The sequence below is a fragment of the Siphateles boraxobius genome, unplaced genomic scaffold, assembly GCF_051911475.1.
Source record: "Siphateles boraxobius isolate OS27281-9 unplaced genomic scaffold, OSU_SipBor_1 206, whole genome shotgun sequence".
Classification (NCBI taxonomy): domain Eukaryota; kingdom Metazoa; phylum Chordata; class Actinopteri; order Cypriniformes; family Leuciscidae; genus Siphateles; species Siphateles boraxobius.
The window spans coordinates 132,648-157,933 of record NW_027508818.1 but is presented as its reverse complement, the minus strand read 5'-3'; the positions used below and the strand labels follow the sequence as shown (position 1 = coordinate 157,933).

Here is a 25,286-nt window from a genome sequence, read left to right as displayed (position 1 = left end):
TAAATAAACACGACAATGTATAAAAGGCTCCATTACTTTGTATCTAACGTTATGGCCCAGTGGAAGCCGTTTTTGTTAAAAACAGGCTAACGATTGCTTCGTAACCACGCGACTTTCTGTCGCACAATAGAGACATTACCATATAGACAGGAGGAGAAGCTCGCAGGCAATCGGGGGGACGTCCCGTCAAGGGAGAAGCCCATAGATAATGAGTCCATAAAAGCATAGGGACAAAATATTTCAACAACGTTTTTGGGGAATTGGAAATAATTCGGTATGTGGCAAGTGAATACATATGAAGTGATTAACGTTGGCAATTTTCACGCACAGCTACTAGAAGATTTACTTCGGTCAGACAGGTTGCTCATGTCATCAAGCTTAGTTTGAGTCGGTTTGAGTCTGCGCGTCAGGAACGGAAGTGCTAAAAAATCGCTAAAAATGGGCTTCAACTGTCTCAACTGAGTTCCAATGAGATGGCTCTGTCCACTTCTTATACTGTCTATGGCTTTGGACAGTTTTTTTTCAGTGCTTCGAAACTAGACAGTCATTGGATAAATCTGCGATTATGTCCCGCCCACGGACGCTCAGCTTCTCTGGGGAGAATGGAGTGGGCGGGGCTTGACTCCGGGCTTCTGTGTGATGATTGGAGGGTCTGTCCAAAGACTGCATCTCCTTTTGATTGACAGCGATTTTGTACTATAAAAAGTTACTGACGGTAAAGCTATTCCAGCTCTGTCCCATCGCGGATTTTTCAAATGTAGTCGAAAGACAAACTGCTGCAACATATTTCTTGGTATTTGGTTGGCGAAATTGCTTGGCAAGTTTCATCATACATTTTACACAATTATACACCACATTCCTTGTTTCAGTTTAACCTATTCCCACATTTCCTTCGTCGAGTTTAATAGCTTTTTTTAGATCGTTTGTTCATTCATTATATATAGTGTATAAATAATATAGCTAAATAGCTTCCCCTCTTTGAAAGACCAGCAGCCGCCACTGAGTTCCAGTATATATAATAGTTCCAGTACATAATAGTTCCAGTATATATAATGGTTTATAATAAGCATGAAGAACAGACTGATTCATCTTATTGTCATCCCTAATGTAAAGAATGCGACTTGACTAGTAATCTTACATTACTCAAGATCTTCATCTTTACTTTTATACGATGCTAGCTTTGCTTTGAGACTAAATTAAACCAACTAAAAACTCTTTCATTCTCATCTTATTTGCACTTGTCTCTTCAAACATAACTTTTTTGTTCCTTCTACAGCCTCGGGAACTGTAGACTGTCATTTTTTTTTATTCATTATACTATATTCATCAGGCATAGTGATGAAATATACATGTTGCTCACTCACAGCATTTCTAACTCTGATATTTAAATAGTTCTTTGGAGTGAAGGAAACAACAGGACTCATACAGATCCTAAAAGGACATTCATTTATTTAATACAAAAGCCCACAGTACATTAAAAATAAAAGCACGCAGATGCAGAACAGAGACAGACCTAAAGCATCGTACAGCGCCACCTTTCTGTTCTACAGGGTATTGCATCGAGCTCAGGGGCTGACATGCTTTAAAGTGCTAACTGAAGAACTTCAGCAGGATTCATACGCTCAGAACCGCAACAATTACAGACCCTGATTAACATGTACAAGAAACTAGCAAAACATTTGGTTACAGGCTTCCAAAACACACACACACACGTTCTGTGACTCGACACACACCTGGAACAAGTGTACAGGTGCATAAACTCCTCATCAATAAAATAAACCGTTCTGATGGTGAGCTTGAAAACGTGAAAATGAAATTATATAGATTTAGCAACAACAACAAAAAAGAGAAATGGTGGAACTCATAAAAGATCAATCACACACACGGCACACGAGTCCTTCTCGGAAAACCACTGATTTTATACACACTTTTTAAAATGATCACAAACATGTAAAAGCTCAATCTAACCGTCTAAAGTGTCCAGAAGACGAGTCTCCTTATATGCGCTCATTGATTAATTGATTAGCATGATATTTTACTGACAAGGATAAAGAGAAATAATCCATATATAACACACTAATCACGAGTACGACATCCCTAAAATTCTCCAACATGTTTTTATCTTCCGTAAACAGGCGGTTCCTCTTCAGAAGAATACGAATCAAATCACAAGACTTGTGCAGAACAACTACATGATAAACTCCCAGACAAACTCCAGTCAGAGGTAGAAGAGCATGAGAATCACTGAGATATCCCAGCAGGAGTCAGTCCAATCCCTTTATAGCCAGTAATCTGCTTAATGAAGCCACGAGCCGCGATTATTCAATAAGGCCATATTAGTCCAGTCAAGACACTTGCCTTGGCAATTATAGTGCATACAGTGAGTACATTTAAGGTGTTCAAGTCTGTCTCGTAGAGTCACGTTTGTGTTCTGTTACATCAGCACCGGTTTGATTCAGAGGCTACATTTATATAAAGGTGTTTCATGCGTTTCACTCCTGATTACAAAAACTCGAGCGCACAATCACATCTACATGATGTTCTAGGACAGACTGATGTGTTTATTTACTTTTATTTACTTTTAAACATTTCTAAGTTTGCAGGTGCTGCTACAATAAAAACAAATAGTGCACAATCATGTGTTCAGTAGTGAATTCTTGTGTTCAAATCATATCGCTTGTCATTCTTGACCTAAAGCTCCCTTAACTCTGTGTAAACGACGGTGAGTGATCAACAGTATCAGTGCACACTGTTCAGAAAGTGACATTGTGAGGCTTTGCATTATATTCGGTGTGTTAAGGTGCGCCGCGTGAAACCTGATGGTGTGTGTGAACCTTCCGCTCGGCTGATGTCACTGAAGGCACTCGAGATCGGACTGGCTCTTCGACCAGATTCACTTGTATAATTGCACAGCGACCCACGGGTGCGGTTACTGAGGGGCGAGGAGCGCTACACACAGCTACAGGACTCACACACACCCGCCGGGCCCCGGACCCTCACATGTAGGACAGGCGCTTGGCTGTGAGGAACTCCTCCAGATGGACCGAGCCGCCGCCCAGGAGCCCGAAGGCAGGGAACATGGTGCCGGAGCAGTCCACCGACCTCTCGTACAGGCAACGCATGCTGTCGGCGTCGTAGAAGAACACGCGGCCGGCCTCGTAGTCCAGGAGGACCCCGACCCGCTGCGGTGCGGGCAGAACCCGGCCCGCGTCCCCGGCGCCGAGCGAGGCCTTCGGGATGAAGAGTCGCCCCATGCCCACCGTCAGCAGTGTGAAGGGCTGAGACGCCTCAAAACAAGCGTCCTCGCTGCCGCTGTCGTGCCCGCTGTCATGATCGTACCTGCGGAGACACTAACAAACTCAGACGGAAATCCTGGAGAAGTATTCATCGGAAACAGCTTCGGTTATTCAAACACAAAATGAATGTAGAACTGCAATCAGAAGGTGTGTAAAGAGCTGTTCGCACCAAGAACTATATCAGCGTCACACCAGCGACAAGTTATGTCGTCTGTCACTTTAAAAGTAGAATGATTCTGATTGGCTGTCAATACGCCTATTTCACACAGCCGTTATTTTGAAATCATAAGCGAGGCGGAAGAACCCCGGAAGTAAAGATAAACAACAATGCCTTGGACTACCAACCTGAAGCTGCTGTCGCGATTTACACTATTGGATGTTAATATCCAATAAAGGATATGTAGATATAGTTCGTTCCTGCTTATTTTTTTACTTTCTGAATTATATATATAAAAAATATTTTATTTCTAAATTAATTTCACAGTATATAGTCTAAAGCAGAGGTCTCCAATCCTGCTCCTGGAGGGCCACTGTCCTGCAGAGTTTAGTTCCAACCCTAATCAAACACACCTGAATCAGCTCATCAAGCTCTTCAGGATCGCTTGAATATACAGAGGCATGTGTTATTGAAGCAGGAACTAAACTCTGCAGGACAGCGGCCGTCCAGGAGCAGGATTGAAGACCTCTGGTCTAAAGTATGAAAGACATGAATGTACAGTTTTAGAATAACTCATTTCTACATTAAACACAACAATACACCATCGCATTCGCGATCTCCTGTGATTAAAGGTGACACTTCCGGTTTTCTTCCCACCGGAGCCTCGCTTTCGATTTCAAAATAATGGCTGCGTGAAATAAGCGTATATCGTTCATCAGCTGGAAAACTAGCTGGACTAGCTATTCTCAGAGAATGAGTATATAAACCTGATAGTTATTATGAAAGCTAATATGAAATATTATTAGGAAAGCATTATCGGAGGAACAGAGAAAGGAAATGGCAGACTGACCGAGCGAGGAGTCAGACACGAGTAAACATCCGACCTGCGTTTCCAGAATGGCGAAAAAATAACGTAGAAAGCGCGGTCGGAAGAGTCTAGAAAAAGGTAACGAGAATCTGACAGCACGAGGAACCGGACAAGAGTCACTCGCTCAGGCTTTCACTGTTAAAGTTGATTCATGCGATTATCATGAGAACAGTTGTCAATATCTCACATAATTATCAGGTCATAAATAAGCCTACACGTTGTAAATAGTGTAAATGAGCGCAATTTGCAAACTATTATGATAAATTGCAATAATAATTTCTAACAACATCATAACGGACATTGTTACGAAATAATGCGACGTACATGATGTAACTTTATTGATGTCATATGGCATTTAGGCTCAGGTAAGCCTAACGCGGTAGGCTACTTTATTATTATAAAGTGCAGATACGCTCTGCGTGAGTTGTATTTACGACAGTAACGTTAAATACAAGTACTCTACAGCGACTCTAGGGGGCGCTGTTTGACATAAATGGAAATCCGGCATAGTGCCGCTTTAACATGTCAATACATACAGTACATCTGCTTTTCTAGGGTACTCTGACAACTATAGTCCTTGAAGTCTATAGTTTAAGGGTCATTTCTCAGTTAAACCTTTATTTTCCTGCGTTAGATTAAAGTGTGTTCTCCTTGAGAGAAAGAACGCATTATCTTGATGTTTTGAGACGACACTACGGTTTATAGTTAGAGCCTGCCCAAATCCAACATTGGAAAAGCTGTGTGTGTGTGTGTGTGTGTGTTAGTCTTTTTGGTTACAGGTTAAGGATCCACTGGCATTATTGGAGATTGATTGAGTTGTTGCTCTGGACACGCTGGCACTCAGAAACCCAGATCTGCGACCCGGAAGGTCACGACATGCTTCAGGGTCCGATTGTCGGCTGCGTAATCCAATGAAGCATATCTCCATGAATTAGTCTATCTGTATAAGTGTGGAAAATTACTGTGTTTATCTATTCCTTAGCCAAAGAGAATCATTCAACCTGGAGCAAGGACGAGCGTAGAGCTTGGGTTAGCGAATAACTGTTCGTAACTGAACGAGTTACGGCCTACGAACTCCTGCGAGTCTTGAAGCTGAACTTCTGCTGATGAAACTGCAAACTATCTTCAGTAAAACTTTTCTTTAATTTATTATAATTACGACTCTTGTATTAATTAATAATTTCTGGTTCTGGGTCTTTGACTGTAAAGCGTCGTTTTTGAAGAGTGCGCATGTGTGAACGAGCTCTAATGTGTAAGAACAAGTCTATGATTCAATCTGGAAATAAAGCAAAATAACTGAGAAAAATGAGAAATAGTCCTCAGATGCCATGTCTTTAATTATAGCAAATCATCTAGCCTTAATTCGATCTCAAACAGATGTATTAAAGGAGTTATTACTCCAACACCTGCGTGACGTCATTAACCACAAGGTTGAACGACCAGTTTGCAGCAACAGGGTTTCGGGAAACAGTTGTGACTAGTTTATTTCTGCAACGATAGGTTGAGGTTAGCAGCGAGTTAAGGCGTTGGGGTTAACAGCGAGTTACGGCGTCGGGGTTAGCAGCGAGGTACGGCGTCGGGGTTAGCAGCGAGGTACGGCGTCGGGGTTAGCAGCGAGGTACGGCGTCGGGGTTAGCAGCGAGTTACGGCGTCGGGGTTAGCAGCGAGTTACGGCGTCGGGGTTAGCAGCGAGTTACGGCGTCGGGGTTAGCAGCGAGGTACGGCGTCGGGGTTAGCAGCGAGGTACGGCGTCGGGGTTAGCAGCGAGGTACGGCGTCAGGGTTAGCAGCGAGGTAAGCCGTCGGGGTTAGCAGCGAGGTACGGCGCTTGGGTTAGCAGCGAGGTATGGCGTCGGGGTTAGCAGCGAGGTACGGCGTTGGGGTTAGCATCGAGGTACGGCGTTGGGGTTAGCAGCGAGGTACGGCGTTGGGGTTAGCAGCGAGGTACGGCGTTGGGGTTAGCAGCGAGGTACGGCGTTGGGGTTAGCATTGAGTTACGGTGTTGGGGTTAGCAGCGAGGTACGGCGTTGGGGTTAGCAGCGAGTTACGGTGTTGGGGTTAGCAGTGAGTTACGGTGTTGGGGTTAGCAGCGAGGTACGGCGTTGGGGTTAGCAGCGAGTTACGGCGTTGGGGTTAGCAGTGAGTTATGGCGCTGGGGTTAGCAGCGAGTTATGGCGTTGGGGTTAGCAGCGTGTTACGGCGCTGTACAGGAAACACGGCCGTGATGCGTTTGAGATGGAGGATCTGCGAGTGACGTTGCACAGAAGTGTTGGAGTAGAGTGAGTCTCACCGCGGGCTGCTGGAGTCTCGAGGGTTGTGGAACCACTCGGAGAGTTTGCAGTCGGACGCAACTCCCACCTTCACCATGTAGGAGTCGGGATCCACACGGAAAGCCCAGTAATGGCGTCCGTGAGAGATGCCCGTGTCCCCGATGATGTAGTCCAGGCATATATAGCTCCCGGTCTGGACCCGCTCCGCAGACAAGAGGAAACTCAGGCCCGCTACGCTCTCCACAGAGTCCCGGCGCTTGCTCAGCGTGAGCCGCTCCGCACTAAAGCCACACTTCTCATTAAACAGGAACCCGAACACTGAGGAACACACACACACACACACACAGTGAAGGAATCATTAATAACATCCATTATGGATGGACATGTTTTTCCCATAACCAGTGCAGCATCTGAACCAATCAGACACACAAATTATTCATTAAATATAATGAATAATTTGTGTGTGTAATTTTACTACATTAAGTTAACTTCTTATAATTGATTATGAATATTTGGACCATTTAATAGAATTATGATTGATTATTAATATTTATTTGGAGCTTATTTGCTACACCAGTTCAGCACAAACCCGACCTACAGCCGATTCTAAAGGTTCTGTTGGTCATGTCAATCACAGCAAATGCTAACCCTGACCGTAACACTAGTGTAGCATTAGCATCACATCCTGACAGATCCAGTTACGGCTTCATTTTGAAGCAATAAAAGTTAAAGCTATAAATATGTTTGGGTGTATTATCACTAAAACAAAACTAATTCAAACAAATTCAATAACACCAGCTAGGCTCGTGTAGTGTGTCGGACGCACAGATCACGCGTTTAAAGCGATGGTTGATTATGATTTCACTTTTCTAACTTTAGTTAGGGTTAGTGTGTGTAATGTGGCATTCTCAACTTCTGTAAGATTGTGTAACTTCTGTGTCACCTGGAGCCGGTGGTGTGTGGAGGGTTACCACAGGTGTGTGTGTGTGTGTGTCACCTCGACCTGGTGGTGTGTGGAAGGTTACCACAGGTGTGTGTGTGTGTCACCTAGAGCCGGTGGTGTGTGGAAGGTTACCACAGGTGTGTGTGTGTGACACCTGGAGCCGGTGGTGTGTGGAAGGTTACCACAGGTGTGTGTGTGTCACCTGGAGCTGGTGGTGTGTGGAAGGTTACCACAGGTGTGTGTGTGTGTCACCTGGAGCCGGTGGTGTGTGGAAGGTTACCACAGGTGTGTGTGTGTGCGTCACCTGGAGCTGGTGGTGTGTGGAAGGTCACCGCAGGTGTGTGTGTGTGTCACCTGGAGCCGGTGGCGTGTGGAAGGTCACCGCAGGTGTGTGTGTGTCACCTGGAGCCGGTGGCGTGTGGAAGGTCACCGCAGGTGTGTGTGTCAAATGGAGCCGGTGGCGTGTGGAAGGTCACCGCAGGTGTGTGTGTGTGTGTGTGTCACCTGGAGCCGGTTGCGTGTGGAAGGTCACCGCAGGTGTGTGTGTGTGTGTGTGTCACATGGAGCCGGTGGCGTGTGGAAGGTTACCGCAGGTGTGTGTGTGTCACCTGGAGCCGGTGGCGTGTGGAAGGTCACCGCAGGTGTGTGTGTGTGTGTGTCACCTGGAGCCGATGGCGTGTGGAAGGTCACCGCAGGTGTGTGTGTGTGTGTGTGTCACATGGAGCCGGTGGCGTGTGGAAGGTCACCGCAGGTGTGTGTGTGTGTGTCACCTGGAGCCGGTGGCGTGTGGAAGGTCACCGCAGGACTATAAGGACTGCACACACTGTTACGGAAGCTCTTCACTCTGAAGGAGTAACGGCAGTCGAGGGCCAGATCCGACACCACAGTGTTACTGCCGTACACACACTCCGTGGCAGTCCAGCGCGACTCCTCGTCCTCCTCACACACCCTCCTGAACTCCAGCACATGATGATCCGTGGGCAGCGCGTCCTCAGACAGACGCCAGTGGATCAGGGCCTCATTGTACACGCGACAGCGAGAGAGATCGATCACGGGAGGATCCGGCACTGAGGAAACACATCAGCATCTCAGATCAACGTCTTACAGGTTATTAGTCTTACTTTTATTTATACACAAAAATCAGCTGGAGATTCAGGACGATCTGCTGGAATAAACACACGAGAACAAGCCGCATGAACGATGCGTGTCTAACAGGAGTCAATGGCGAGAGTGCCTCGGGTTCGGCCTGGGGAGGGGTCGGCGCTCCGCTCGGAGAGGTGAGATCCTCTGGGCTCGTTGGAAGGGCTCACGAGACGCTACTTTGACCCGAGTTTGGTGTCTCTGGGTGCCGGAGTTATAGCCGTTCAAAGTCTGGGCCTTTTTTCCAAAACCTGCAGTGGGTAGGGACCTCCAGAGCCCCAGAGGCCCTGAACGCAAGCCGAGGAAGGTTCACCTCTTTCGGGCACGGTCAGATCGCCCCGCAGCCCTGGAGGTCCCCTAGGAGACATGGGTCTCCACCAGAACAAATTAATGGGAATTTGGTTTTTCGCAAATATCTCAAATTACACTGTGTCCCCGAGGCCTGACGCTCGTGTTGTGCCAAGGGTCCCCATGGAGAATTCAGGACGAGTCTGTGGATGTGGTGAAACTGCTGGAATAAACACTGTCTGTCATTGTTTGTGTCTACCAGAACAGGAGTCAAAGCGGTTTCTATAAAAGCAGCTTTAAAAAAAAAAACACACCAAGCATTTGTTGTTTTTGAGAGGACGGCAGAATAGAAAGTTGTGTTGGCAGGAAAAATAATATACTGACAATAAACAGCCTGTCTCTCTCTAAACACACACAACTCACAAATAAATTTTTCAGAAACAAGCAAGCAATGGACCTTACGATGATTATATTTATTCACAAAACATGCAACAGAAGAAGTGAAGAAACAAGGGTGAACGGTTGAATGTAGTTTGAGCAAATGAACGTCCAGAACACATAAAAAGTTTCTGTTTTCTGTTAGAACGGTGTGTGTTAGCGGCCGCTAAGTTGATAACTAATGATCTTTACAACGGAAGTGAATCATTCAAAACTCGACATCCTCGACAGTACACTATCTTTTCAATCTCACATTAATAGCATCACACGGTCAGCTTATTTCCATCTCCGTACTATCAACCGTCTCCGCCCCTCCCTTACCATTGACTCTGCTTCCATCCTTGTTCACAGCCTGGTTACTTCGCATATTGATTACTGTAATTCTCTTCTTTTTGGTCTCCCTCATAAAACCCTACATAAGCTCCAGTTGGTCCAGAATTCGGCAGCACGTGTTATAATCAAACCTCCCTTTTCTCACCATATTACTCCTATTCTTCAACAATTACATTGGCTACCGGTTCAACGTAGAATTGAGTTCAAAATTCTCGTGCTTACTTACAGGGCCATCCATAATCTTGCTCCTCCTTACATCTCTGATCTCCTCCATGTTGTTACCCTGTCCCGTACTCTCCGATCCTCTTCTTCCACTCATCTCTTTGTTCCTTCTGTCCGCCTCAGTACTATGGGGAGCAGAGCCTTCTGCTGCTCTGCACCCAAACTGTGGAACTCTCTTCCATCTCACATTAGGAACATAAACTCGCTCACAGAATTCAAATCCATACTCAAGACTTACCTGTTCAAAATATCTTATTTACTGTGAAATATCCATTGTCCTGTTTACTTGTATTTGTGCTATGCTTTACGTTTTATTTTATTCTCTTGATTAATTTTACATATTCTGGTGTTTTTTTTTACTTTGTAAAGCGACCTTGAGTGTCTAGAAAAGCGCTTTTAAATAAAATGCATTATTATTATTATTATTATTAAAACTAACTTTATCTGGACAATAACTTTATTCTAGATCTGCTGTAAAGCCAAAACAATCTCTGTTACTGTATTATCTTATTATCACTGTAAAGCTGCTGTGAAACATCTATATTGTTAAAGCGTGAAGGAGACTTGACAAGGCCGAGATCAATCTCATGCGTCACATTACAAAATGTGCTGCTGGGAATCGGTTTAAAGCGTCACACAATCCTATTACTGTTGCTCTGAGAAAGCCTTAACCCTTACCAGAGACACACGTGACCCGAGGCCCGTCTGCCAAGAGCCCGGGCTCAGCGCCCAAAGCTTCTCCTGAACAACAAGCATTGATCAGAAGGGAGACGCATGCAGCCGGACGGAGAGAGCGGGAGCCGGCGGGACGGAGGGAGCGACACCCGGACGGACGGAGAGAGCGGGAGACGGATGGACGGACGGAGAGAGCGGGAGACGGATGGACGGACGGAGAGAGCGGGAGACGGACGGACGGACGGAGAGAGCGGGAGACGGACGGACGGACGGAGAGAGCGGGAGACGGACGGACGGACGGAGAGAGCGGGAGACGGACGGACGGACGGAGAGAGCGGGAGACGGACGGACGGAGAGAGCGGGAGACGGACGGACGGAGAGAGCGGGAGACGGACGGACGGAGAGAGCGGGAGACGGACGGACGGAGAGAGCGGGAGACGGACGGACGGAGAGAGCGGCAGACGGACGGACGGAGAGAGCGGCAGACGGACGGACGGAGAGAGCGGCAGACGGACGGACGGAGAGAGCGGGAGACGGACGGACGGAGAGAGCGGGAGACGGACGGACGGAGAGAGCGGGAGACGGACGGACGGAGAGAGCGGGAGACGGACGGACGGAGAGAGCGGGAGCCGGCAGGACGGAGAGAGCGGGAGCCGGACGGACGGAGAGAGCGGGAGCCGGACGGACGGAGAGAGCGGGAGCCGGACGGACGGAGAGAGCGGGAGACGGGCGGACGGAGAGAGCGGGAGACGGGCGGACGGCAGACGGAGAGAGCGGGAGCCGGACGGACGGAGATCGCGGGAGCGGGAGATGGACGGAGAGAGCGGGAGATGGAAGGAGAGAGCGGGAGCCCAACGGAGAGAACGGGAGCTGGACAGAGAGAACGGGAGACGCAGGGAAGACAGCGATTGGATGAGGAGATCTGCTGTGTTGCAGACGTTAGAGTTCAGCCGAATCCTCGTCAGCGATACAGCCAATCACATTACACGACTGCCAGGATGAAGATCACAGGCATCAGGAGCATCCGTGCGGATCAATGCGCTCCCGAGAAGAGCCTTCGTTTCTGCGGTCAGCAAGAGATCACTTCTCTCAGCTGAAGCCCAGGAACAGACATGCTCATAAACAGGCCCGAGTGTGTTTGTGTTCATATAAACAGGCCCGAGTGTGTTTGTGTTCATGTAAACAGGCCCAAGTGTGTTTGTGTTCATATAAACAGCCCTGAGTGTGTTTGTGTTCATATAAAACAGGCCCGAGTGTGTTTGTGTTCATACAAACAGGCCTGAGTGTGTTTGTGTTCATATAAACAGGCCCGAGTGTGTTTGTGTTCATATAAATAGGCCTGAGTGTGTTTGTGTTCATATAAACAGGCCTGAGTATGAGTTAAAATCCTCCAGGCGGTGGAACGAGTTGCACAGTGGGAATCGGGATTAATCCGGTGATTCTCCATCCGCTCCCAGAGAGCCTTTGCTCAGCATGAATGACCTGAGCTCAAGGACGAGTGTGTATCCGTACACAATAACACACAATCATTCACCTTTAACCCTATAATGAGCTTCAGGATGTTCCACTCAAACTGGGCTTGACATGATGTCAGCGAAGGCCAGATCTTACACAAGAGTCTCAGTGACTCCATGAAGCCTGTAAACGGATTACTCCGCTAAAGAGCTTCTGCTAACAGCGCTAGCGGCTCAAGGTTAGGGCTTCTGCTAACAGCGCTAGTGGCTCAGGGAGACGGCTTCTGCTAACAGCGCTAGCGGCTCAGGGAGACGGCTTCTGCTAACAGCGCTAGCGGCTCAGGGCGACGGCTTCTGCTAACAGCGCTCAGGGCGACGGCTTCTGCTAACAGCGCTCAGGGCGACGGCTTCTGCTAACAGCGCTCAGGGCGACGGCTTCTGCTAACAGCGCTCAGGGCGACGGCTTCTGCTAACAGTGCTCAGGGCGACGGCTTCTGCTAACAGCGCTCAGGGCGACGGCTTCTGCTAACAGCGCTCAGGGCGACGGCTTCTGCTAACAGCGCTCAGGGCGACGGCTTGTGCTAACAGCGCTCAGGGCGACGGCTTGTGCTAACAGCGCTCAGGGCGACGGCTTCTGCTAACAGCGCTCAGGGCGACGGCTTCTGCTAACAGCGCTCAGGGCGACGGCTTCTGCTAACAGCGCTCAGGGCGACGGCTTCTGCTAACAGCGCTCAGGGCGACGGCTTCTGCTAACAGCGCTCAGGGCGACGGCTTCTGCTAACAGCGCTCAGGGCGACGGCTTCTGCTAACAGCGCTCAGGGCGACGGCTTCTGCTAACAGCGCTCAGGGCTGATCTTCAGTCTTACCTCCACCGAAGCTGAGCTCCTTCAGCAAGATCTCCTCCTTCGATGTGTCCAACACAAACTCCTCAAACGACGGGGTCGCCGAAGCCTGGAAGGTCTTCAGGGACTCAGTGGCTTTCTGGATCCTTTCAAAAAACAAACACAATGAAGGCCATTCTCATCCAATTAACACTACAATGGCATCAACAGTTTCAAGGAGTGTCCATCAACACAGTAGAAATGATTTCATGACACTTCTTTACTTACGAGATTGAAACTATCAGAGAGAAATCTATAACCCGGTGTAAATGAGTCTCAGAGGAAAAATGCTGTTCATTCTCTGCTCTAGGACAATCATGTAAATCAACAGCAGGATTTATTACTGTGAAGCTGCTTTGCAACAATTGGTTTTGTATAAAGCGCTACAGAAATAAATGAGAATGACAGAGTCCAGGACCAGGCCACTGTTGGGTCTCGATACGCGACGGCTCCAGACCGCGACCCTGTTTCCCACCGGTGCGACCAAAATTTGATATTGAAAACCACAACGTTTTTCAGCATCGAATGGCAAACAAAATGAAAGTGGAACGAAACTGCACTACTCGTTTGTGCCTCACAGCCGTTATAAACCATGGATATCAGATCAAACGGCACTGACGTGAAAACCAGTAGAAACATTGTGCTATGAATGAAAAAGTTATACAAGTCCACAAATCAGCAACATTAAAGACTATCCCCTGTCATAAAAGTAAAAGTAAGGAAAACTCAAACTAATTAAAAAAATTAAATTACCTTTGTAACATGTTAGTCTAGGGCCCTGTGAACTTAAAATAAAACTGCACATCGTAATTTCTGTATGTTAAGTCTATTTATTACCAAGGCATTTGTCAGTAATACAGTAAAATGGGAGGAAATGTGAATAACTGCATTACAGGTTAATTTAAGGTGTGCCCCTAAAATCTCTGCCCATGCTCCTAAAAATGTTCAGTCAGAGGCCACAGCGCTCCTAGCAAACACAGCTAGCCTGGAGCCCTGCGCTACATAACATCACAGCCGGAAATAATGACTAAGGGTTTGTGGGAAAGTGAAAGTCAAAGCTGCTTAGTGGACTAATAGAGATCAGTGATCAGGATTACAGTGAATGTACAGTGAACCTTGTGGTTTAAATCTAGAAACAAGCCGGAGGACAAAGATTGGGGATTACAGGCTCGTGGCGTCACTGAGCGGCTCCAGTCAGCAGAGGGCAAGCGGCACGCCCTTGAAGCGCGTGTGAGAGACAGAAGTCCGGCACACACACCTGACGTGCAGCAGTTTGGCCGTCTGGACGAAGCAGGACTGATCTGTCTCCTTCAGCACCTCCTGAGCGTATCCCACAAGGCCACTGTTCTCCAGCATGCCCTGGTACTCCTCCACCTGGGCCCGGAGCCGGTCCACTCGCAGGGTTCTGGCCTGCTCCACGCACCGCAGCATCTCAGTCCTGCGCTCCTGCAGCGTCTCGAAGAGCCGCTCGAAGTGTTCGTTCGCCCGTCGCTCCGCCAGCTGCCCGTTCTCCTGCGGTCACGAGAACATCGTCACACAACGTCACACACTCAGCCTGACACCGGCGTGCAGAAACACACACACACGGACAGGGGTGTGTGATATGGGGAAAATATAATATCAAAGTAATAAAAAAATAATGAATGTCACATGATTGAGGGATCATAAAATCAGCTCAGCTAAACGAGAAGTTTCTGGGGGCTCAGCCAATCAGGATCGAGCAGGAACAGGCTTCTTACCTCTGTGTGATTGATCATCACTTCCAGTTCAGAAATCTGAGTCCTCACTTGGTCTTCTTTGCTGATTAAGTAATGGATACTCTTCGACAGCTTCTCCTGTTGACAGAGTAAACCCATTAGAACAGTGGAAAACTCGATTTCCGGCCAGTGTGAGAAACATAACCCAGCTTCTGTCAGACGCGGGACAGAACATCATAAGATGCTCACATTAAACATGGATGAGCCACGGCTCGTTTACAGCCATCTGATATATGATCTCTTAATCACGGCCCTCGCAGGGAAATCTATTCACCAGAAACACGAGCGCTTGTTTTCAGCTCAGGCACATGAATACTTTAGGGGTCGTTAATTGTGCTATAAAAACACACGGTACATTTCAGAAATGGAAAATTCTTTGTTAGTCCAGCTTTAAATGAAACCAAGCTACCAAAATGACCAATTTAAACATAATAATCACTTTTCAGCAGCTGGAAGAGTAAAAACATCGTAAAGTTTTTCAAAAGAGTTCCACATGTAGAGATGTTAGCCAATCACAGCAGTGGGCGTTTACACTGAAGTCTCACAGCCAATCACAGCAGTTTACACTGAAGTCTCACAGCCAATCACAGCAGTTTACACTGAAGTCTTAAATCAGACCTGCTCATTTATTTAATTCAAAATGTATGTGTTCAAAGGAGAGGATTAGTTCAGGGTGGAAAATTAGCATTTATTTCTAAATTATGAGAGACTTTAAAGTACACGTAAGAATAAGATACTTTATTTTCATTGTGCAACTAAATTTAGAGTGGCAGCTCTGAAACATTTACCCATAAAGTAGAAATATAATAAATTACATAAAAGCCCCTGAAGGCCGTTTTTAATGTAAAAATTCTACTAACATTAATAGTAGTCTACTTCAGGGAACATAAAATAATAAAAAATGCTGTTCTTCTGAAGCAAGGACAAACAGAGCCGATGTTGGGTCGATGGATATTTAATGGGTCGTACCTTGAGGATCTTGTAGGCGCTGCTCATGGAAGTGACTCTGTGATTAGCGTGAGATCCTCCGAGTTTGCAGAGATGACACACGGGACGCCGGCACACCTCACAGTACATGTTCACCTTCTCCATCTCGTGCTCGGGACACATCAACACCTGTGATGCGAGGGAGTGATGGGTTAGGTCAGAGCATGGGTTAGGTCAGAGCATGGGTCGGGGCATGGGTTAGGTCATATCATGAGTTAGGCATGGGTCGGGGGCATGGGTTAGGTCATATCATGAGTCGGGGGCATGGGTTAGGTCATATCATGGGTTAGGCATGGGTCGGGGCATGGGTTAGGTCATATCATGAGTTAGGCATGGGTCGGGGGCATGGGTCGGGGGCATGGGTTAGCTCATATCATGAGTTAGGCATGGGTCGGGGGCATGGGTTAGGTCATATCATGGGTTAGGCATGGGTCGGGGCATGGGTTAGGTCATATCATGAGTTAGGCATGGGTCGGGGGCATGGGTTAGGTCATATCATGAGTTAGGCATGGGTCGGGGGCATGGGTTAGGTCATATCATGGGTTAGGCATGGGTCGGGGGCATGGGTTAGGTCATATCATGAGTTAGGCATGGGTCGGGGCATGGGTTAGGTCATATCATGAGTTAGGCATGGGTCGGGGGCATGGGTTAGGTCATATCATGAGTCAGGCATGGGTCGGGGGCATGGGTTAGGTCATATCATGAGTTAGGCATGGGTCGGGGGCATGGGTTAGGTCATATCATGAGTCAGGCATGGGTCGGGGGCATGGGTTAGGTCATATCATGAGTTAGGCATGGGTCGGTGGCATGGGTCGGGGGCATGGGTTAGGTCATATCATGGGTTAGGCATGGGTCGGGGCATGGGTTAGGTCATATCATGAGTTAGGCATGGGTCGGGGGCATGGGTCGGGGCATGGGTTAGGTCATATCATGAGTTAGGCGTGGGTCGGGGGCATGGGTTAGGTCATATCATGGGTTAGGCATGGGTCGGGGGCATGGGTTAGGTCATATCATGGGTTAGGCATGGGTCGGGGGCATGGGTTAGGTCATATCATGGGTTAGGCATTAGTCGGGGCATGGATTAGGTCATATCATGGGTTAGGCATGGGTCGGGGGTATGGGTTAGGTCATACCATGGGTCGGGGGCATGGGTTAGAGGAGTGGGGTCTGGGGTACCTTGGGCCTGAAGTTGGTGGTGGGCCCCACGTACTCGTGCTGGGCCTTGGGCGTCCCCCAGGGGTGGTTGAGCTTGAAGCACTCGTTGCAGTAGCTGGTCCTGCAGTCCATGCAGCTCTTGGTGGCCTCGTGGAGCGGCGGCTTACACACACTGCACATGATGGCCACTGCAGCGCGGGCCGCCTGACGGTAGCGCTCCACGATACTCTCCAGCGTGAAGTTCCTGAAGAGCATGCTGATCCCGCGCTCCCCGAGGTCGATGTCGTGCTGACAGCCGGGACACGGGAACGTGGTGATGCGCGGCGTGACGGAGGAGCGCCTCCAACCGGGAGAAGAGATGGAGCCTGAGCGACACGAGAGAGCAGTCAGAGGTAGAAGTGGACGACACACACATACACACACACACACGCACTCACACACACACACACACACACACACACACACAGGCTCACACACGTACACACTCGTAAACACGCGCGCACACACAAACAGGCTCACACACGTACACACTCACGCGCGCACGCACGCACACACTCGCAAACACGCACACACACACACTCACAAACACACGCACACACTCGTAAACACGCGCACACACACTCAAACACACGCACACACACGCACTCACACACACACACAGGCTCACACACGTACACACGCACACACTCGTAAACACGCGCACACACACAAACAGGCTCACACACGTACACACTCACGCGCGCACGCACGCACACACTCGCAAACACGCACACACACACACTCACAAACACACGCACACACTCGTAAACACGCGCACACACACTCAAACACACGCACACACTCGCAAACACGCACACACACACACTCACAAACACGCACGCACTCACTCACAAACACACGCACACACTCGCAAACACGCACACACACACTCACAAACACACGCACACACTCTTAAACACACACACACACACAGGCTCACACACGTACACACACACGCACACACACACACACTCACTCACTCACAAACACACGCACACACTCGCAAACACGCACACACACACTCACAAACACGCACGCACTCACTCACAAACACACGCACACACACAGGCTCACACACGTACACACACACGCACACACTCGCAAACACGCACACACACACTCACAAACACGCACGCACTCACTCACAAACACACGCACACACACTCGTAAACACACACACACACACACAGGCTCACACACGTACACACACACGCACACACTTGCAAACACGCGCACACACACACACAGGCACGCACTCACAGGCTCACACACGTATACACTCACGCGGGCACGCACGCACACACTCGCAAAAACGCACACACACACACTCACAAACACACACACACACTCGTAAACACGCGCACACACTGGCAAACACGCGCACACACACCCTCACAAACACGCACGCACTCACAAACACACACACACTCACAAACACACGCACACACACACTCGTAAACACGCGCACACACACTCACAAACACACACTCGTAAACACGCGCACACACACTCAAACACACGCACACACTCGCAAACACGCACACACACACACTCACGCACAAGCTCACACACGTGCACACACACACGCGCACACTCGCAAACACACGCACACACTCGCAAACACGCACACACTCACAAACACACGCACACACTCACAAACACGCGCACACACACTCACAAACACACGCACACACACACACGGGCTCACACACACGTACACACTCACGCGCGCACGCACACACACACACGCACTCACAAACGCACGCACAGGCTCATACACACGTCCGCACGCACGCACACACTCGCAAACACCAGACGCACACACACATTCGCAAACACACGTGCACACACTCACAAACACACGCACACACACTCACAAACACGCACGCACTCACAAACACACGCACACACAAACACACGCACACACAGGCTCACACACTCAAACACACACACACACACTCAAACACACGCGCACAATCGCAAACACACGCACACACACACTCACAAACACGCACGCACAAACGCACGCACACACAAACACACGCACACACACATAAGCACAAACACACGCACACACACACTCACAAACACACGCACACACAAACACACACAATCGCAAACACATGCATACACACACACAAAAACACACGCAAAATAAAGCACTATCAATAAGGTCAGACACAGATGAGAGACTTAGACAGTGATCTGGACAACAGAAACTTCAAACACGTCAAAAATGGAAATTAACCACTTTGAAAAAAAAACAACTGAATGACAGATTACAAGGTATTTCCCAGTGACGAATGAGATCGAGGTCACTGTTTTTAAAGCTGCAGTGAGTCATTTCTGTCAAATAAAACTGAAGAGATGATTTAAATATCGTTTTCTAACAGGTTTCCCCAAACACTCCATCTGTCATTGGTCAGTCAAACAGGAAGCCCCGCCCCTAACCCACGCGATTGGCCGAGACAGAAGTTGCCCTGACCCTGCTTAAACAGAACAATGTCATGGAAGAGTCACATGGTTTTGTTTGTCAGGAGCCAATTAGTGATTCATCACAATTAAAAATCTTGGGCAGAACCAAAACCAGAAATTCTGGACACTAACCCTAACAAAGCTGAAACTAAACATAATTATTTTAAATCTGTTTTTTTGTGTGTGATTACTTGTTCTTGCTTCAGGTGGTGTTTCTAACGTAACATCTGACTCAAACAACTTTAAAATATTCTATTAATACTAATAAATATTTATTATGTTACTTGTAGAAAATATAGCTTACAACACTAAGAATACAGAAGAATTTATTAACATCTTGAGATGTTGTGAAAAACAAACTCTACAGGAAAACGTGCTTTATTAATGTGAATAATAACTCTAATACCTTTCTTTTCTATGCATTTGTGAGCGTGATTAACCCTAACGCAGATCAGACTGAACATTAACCCAACGCGAACATTAACCCAACGTGGATCAGACTGAACATTAACCCAACGCGAACATTAACCCAACGCGGATCAAACTGAACATTAACCCAACGCGGATCAGACTGAACATTAACCCAACGGGGATCCGACTGAACATTAACCCAACGGGGATCAGACTGAACATTAACCCAACGCGGATCAGACTGAACATTAACCCAACGGGGATCCGACTGAACATTAACCCAACGGGGATCAGACTGAACATTAACCCAACGCGGATCAGACTGAACATTAACCCAACACAGATCAGACTGAACATTAACCCAACGCGGATCAGACTGAACATTAACCCAACGGGGATCAGACTGAACATTAACCCAACACAGATCAGACTGAACATTAACCCAACGCGGATCAGACTGAACATTAACCCAACACAGATCAGACTGAACATTAACCCAACGCGAACATTAACCCAACGCGGATCAGACTGAACATTAACCCAACGCGGATCAGACTGAACATTAACCCAACGGGGATCCGACTGAACATTAACCCAACGGGGATCAGACTGAACATTAACCCAACGCGGATCAGACTGAACATTAACCCAACGGGGATCCGACTGAACATTAACCCAACGGGGATCAGACTGAACATTAACCCAACGGGGATCAGACTGAACATTAACCCAACGCGGATCAGACTGAACATTAACCCAACACAGATCAGACTGAACATTAACCCAACGCGGATCAGACTGAACATTAACCCAACGGGGATCAGACTGAACATTAACCCAACGGGGATCAGACTGAACATTAACCCAACACAGATCAGACTGAACATTAACCCAACGCGGATCAGACTGAACATTAACCCAACACAGATCAGACTGAACATTAACCCAACACAGATCAGACTGAACATTAACCCAACGGGGATCAGACTGAACATTAACCCAACGGAGATCAGACTGAACATTAACCCAACGCGGATCAGACTGAACATTAACCCAACACAGATCATCACACACTGCAGCTTTACGAGTGACGAAGCCGGTCTGCTGTTAGTCCAGGTCAGTGTCGTGGGATTTCGCCACTTCACAAGCAGGAAAATCATTTCAGGGTGAAAGAAAGAAGTGATGCAAACGAACACTAAATAAAGCGATCACACTGATGCCGACACACACAGTGATGCACACACACACACACACTGATTTACGCACACACACACACACTAATGCACACACACACACACACTGATGCACACACACGTGCAGCACAGATGATGAAGCACAGATGATGAAGCCACGCATGCGGATGAAGAGGAGCGAGAGCGAGGACAGCATCTGAACGAGCGCCGGGTTCAGATCAGGGATGGAGTGTGTAAGATGAAGTAAAGCGTGTACTTATGCCGTGAGTGTGCCGTGCCGCTCGGCATGCTGGGAACTGATGGGGAAAAACAATTGCTCAGACCAGAAACAGGCCCGTCCGCACAAGGCCATTCTGGGCAGAACCACATCAGTGAGCGTGGCTAATGCTGGCGAGACCAGTGTGTGAAAGTGTGTTAACGTTAGTCGCGAGGGAAGCGTTTGACACGGAAGGGTAGAGCGGGTTCTGAACGCATTTAGATTAAGAACTACGTCTCCTCAAGCTCACCGGTCACACGAGTTTATTACCCGACGAGAAGTTATTTAATAACCCAACCTAGTTCACTGCTATTTATTTGGTTTCTGTTGTCTAGAAGAAAAACGTCTCAATCTTCTCTCTCTGCGTGAGACGAGCGGTGGATTCCCGAGTCGCTCCAGGGCAACGCCTGCTGTTACACACACGGTTCTCACGCGTCTGCCGTGCGCTCGCGGTGTGTGTTACGCAGCTGCCGCATCTACTCGGATCGAGAGGAGAAACGAGCACACAGTTCTAGAGACACAGCTAATGAGATTACGTGACCCACATCTACCTCTCCCTCCAAACGCCCTCCTCAGCGAGGCTGCGGAGAGAAGAGCCACACGGGTGAGTAACGCAACAGAAGTGGAGTGAAACCTGATTCACAACCAATGACTGTACAAACATGAAAACAGCATCACATTTCTTGGGGGAAAAACTGCAATGAAAGCCAACAGTATAAAAGAAGACATGAAGAAAGACACTAAAAATAATTCCTGCAGGAAAACTGACCCAAAACATAAATGAGTTCATGTAATTTAATCTGCTTTGGATCTCGCACCCAGAATAAACTATTTTGGCCTAAACAAAACATATCAGCTTTACAAAATCTAATGGCAAGTTCTTATAAGATGCATGAATCTTATATTTAGATTTTAAAAAATCCATCCATTTCAAATGCAAAATACACTTTTAATCAAACTGGCTTTTGGATGGAAGGAGCCTCAAACTAATGCGAGGGATTTAACTGAGGTTTCTGAGTGTTGATCCGGAGTCGAGTCGGATTACCTGATCGCACCAGCCGGTCCAGTCTCTCCGTGCTCGGCGACGGGACTCTGGAGCGAGGGCTGCCCGGGTTCGAGCTCTCCGACCCCGCGTCGGTGCTGAAGGAGTCCTCGTGGTTCGGCATGAGCAGTTCTTTAACACACCGGTGACACACACTGTGCTGACAGGGCAAGATGAGCGGCTGAGTGAACAACTCCTTACAGATCGGGCAGATCAGCTCCCTCTCGATGCTCTTCATCGGCACCTGTCGAGACACACACACACACACACACACACACACACACACACACACACACACACACACACACGCAGCCCGTGATACTACTATGAAAACATTCAGTGTTCGCCATCACAACTCCGACGTGAAGAAACTTTCACTGCAATTAGAGAAGCGCGAGATGATTCAGAGGAGTCAGATGATTGATTCAGATGATTGATTCAGATTATTGATTCAGATGATTCCGCGGCTCACGCGCGCTTGGGGAAGTAACGAACTTCCACTGTTCACTTTCGCATTTCTATTCCAAGCCTAGAAGTACGACTGTCTAGTAGTTGTGAAAAAACTGTGACGAGAATGAAGGTCTACAAGGCCTTTATTTTCCTCATTTATAAAATACATTCAAAACAATCGGTTCAACTTTCTCTCAGAAAACAATAGCAGCTTCATTGTCGAGGATGAAGAACTGAGGCGGACTCACCAGGATCGAGCTTCGCCGGGACATCGCGAGCAGAAGAAAGACAAACTCCGCGTTCCTGTTTCAACTTCGCAAATGAGAGATTCGCACAATTAGAAGATGAATCGGACAACGTGACGCGCGTTAATGCGCGAGCGGCGCGACACCGTAGAGAACAAGCCGAAATGTGGGCGGAGTCACTGCCCGTCACTATAGCAACCCTGCAGCGAAACCATTTAGTATTTAAATAAGGGGCGGGGTCCGCAACAGAACGGCACATCATTTATACATTATACAAATCATCATCATTCAAGTCGACGCCAAATTCTTCGTGCTCTTAAGTGCACAATACGAAGAATTATATATTTGTTCTCTTTTATATTATACATGATCTAAAATGACGTCATTTGCATGGAATATTGATGCGGATGAATGAGCGAATCTTATTTCTCCATGGCAGAGAAAGACAAGCATCAAGCATCAGCATAATACAATGATTAATCGCATTATTGCAACCTCGAGTGTTTTATCGGCAGTTTTATCCTCACCTCGCCTCTCTCGATGCGCTCCACTATACTCGCGAACTCGGACATCTCCGAGTCCGACATCCTGAAGACCGATGGCCGAGCCCGAGATGATGATATGATTATGGGTTCTCTATATCCTCATGTGTTCTCCTCTATATGTCCTCATCACAGCAGAGCCTGTCGCGAACCACAGAACCCTCACTCACTCAGCCCAGGATGACGAACACACGACTCCGCCCACTCGCCCGGGATGTGGGCGTGGCCTCGCGGGACTGACAGCTCTTTGTGTAGATCTGCCTTCTAATAAAACTTTCATCATGTCAGACAATCAGACACCAGATCAACAGCTCTGACTCTAGGAACGGTCAGTAGGACATAATAATCATTGTTTATTACAATAAATACTGTATTACAGTTTAGGAACACGTGTGTATTCACATGATCTTCAGTTCCAGAGCTTTAGCATGATTTACATAATTGAACATGTCATATATGCTTTTATTACATATGTGGCTTATTTATTCTTTTAACTATAACAGGTTTAGTATATTGTGTGGCAGATCTGTGTAGATCTCAGTACAAGCAGCACTTTGAAACAGAGTAAAAGAGAAATTGCACAACTCCTTCATATTTTACTTTCATATAGTATTTGTTCATCAGATGTTTATTAAGCCCTCAGTCACATGGCATTCAGTAATTCATTTTTTGGACTTTACATCCAACCTTTGACCTATAATTCTACACAATCGTCCTCTTCAACACCATGTGTGTTTATATTTACAACACACAGTCAAAATGCCTGATGAAAGTGAAGCAGCGCTGGAATACTGAACGCGTCTTTAACAAATGAGAGGAAAGGAAGAGTTTTATTCAGGAATGTTCATCTGGACGACACGCGTTACAGGGCAGAGAATACCTCTGAGAATAACACATTAAGAAATATAATAATAATAAAACCATATAATAAATAAACCTTCAATAATAAAAATCATTTGAATATTAAACATTAAGACTTTTGTGCAAGTCTTCAGTCTTACATTTTATAATTCAAGAGTCAAAGGGAAACAGTACAGACAAACAATAAGGAAGTGTGTGTGTGTGTGTGTGTGTGTGAGCGAAAGAGAGGGAGGGAATGAGTGTGTGTAAGAGAGGGATAGAGTGTGTGTGTGTGAGTATCTGTTAGAGAGAGAGAGAGAGTGTGTATCTGTGACTGTGTGTTTGTGTGTGAGAAAGAGAGTAGAGTGTGAGTGTGTGTGTGAAAGAGAGAGAGTGTAGAGTGTGTGTAAGAGAGTGATAGAGTGTGTGTGTGTGAGTAACTGTTAGAGAGAGAGAGAGAGAGAGTATCTGTGAGTGTGTGTGTGAAAGAGAGAGTGTAGAGTGTGTGTAAGAGAGTGATAGAGTGTGTGTGTGTGAGTAACTGTTAGAGAGAGAAAGAGAGTGTGTATCTGTGAGTGTGTGAGACAGAGAGGGAGTGACTGTGTGTGTGTGTGTGTGAGAAAGAGAGAGTGTATCTGTGAGTGTGTGACAGAGAGTAAAGTGTGTGTGTGTGAGAGAGAGAGAGAGAGTGTGTGTGTGTGTGTGTGTGAGAGGGTGATGGAGTGTGTGTATCTGTGAGTGTATATTTGTGAGTGTGTGTGTATATTTGTGAGTGTGTGTGTAAGAGAAAGAGAGAGAGTGTATCTGTGAGTGTGTGTGAGATAGAGAGAATGTGTGTGTGTGTGTGTGTGAGAGGGTGATGGAGTGTGTGTATCTGTGAGTGTATATTTGTGAGTGTGAGTGTATATTTGTGAGTGTGTGTGTAAGAGA

The 25,286-nt window shown here is 47.4% G+C and overlaps 1 protein-coding gene across 4 annotated transcripts; it reads right to left on the bottom strand.

Annotated features, from left to right (window-relative positions):
* Positions 1-1,429: 1,429 nt before the first annotated feature.
* On the bottom strand, positions 1,430-23,836 carry trim36 (tripartite motif containing 36). Of its 4 annotated transcripts, none has more exons than XM_077237681.1 (11): positions 23,502-23,836; positions 22,283-22,523; positions 21,789-21,818; positions 16,885-17,228; positions 15,691-15,837; positions 14,704-14,799; positions 14,223-14,476; positions 12,950-13,071; positions 8,304-8,600; positions 6,611-6,908; positions 1,430-3,339 (listed from the first exon to the last, which is right to left on the bottom strand). In XM_077237681.1, exons 1-11 carry the CDS (start codon positions 23,559-23,561, stop codon positions 2,997-2,999), a joined length of 2,232 nt encoding a protein of 743 aa, XP_077093796.1. In that variant the 5' UTR covers positions 23,562-23,836; the 3' UTR covers positions 1,430-2,996. The 4 variants fall into 4 exon arrangements, with proteins under 4 accessions (XP_077093796.1, XP_077093798.1, XP_077093797.1 ...); XM_077237683.1 differs by lacking the exon at positions 23,502-23,836 and adding an exon at positions 22,978-23,137; XM_077237682.1 differs by lacking the exon at positions 21,789-21,818 and having other exon boundaries at positions 23,502-23,834.
* Between the last annotated feature and the right edge of the window lie 1,450 nt (positions 23,837-25,286).

Excerpts from the sequence above, each read along its gene's own strand:
- trim36 (XM_077237681.1), bottom strand. The coding sequence starts at position 23,561 with ATGTCGGACTCGGAGATGTCCGAGTTCGCGAGTATAGTGGAGCGCATC. Across the intron at positions 17,229-21,788 it reads GAGGGCGTTTGGAGGGAGAG|GCTCCATCTCTTCTCCCGGT; the intron begins GTAGATGTGGGT and ends CGTGTCGCTCAG. Across the intron at positions 13,072-14,222 it reads GCCAAACTGCTGCACGTCAG|GATCCAGAAAGCCACTGAGT; the intron begins GTGTGTGTGCCG and ends GTTTTTTGAAAG.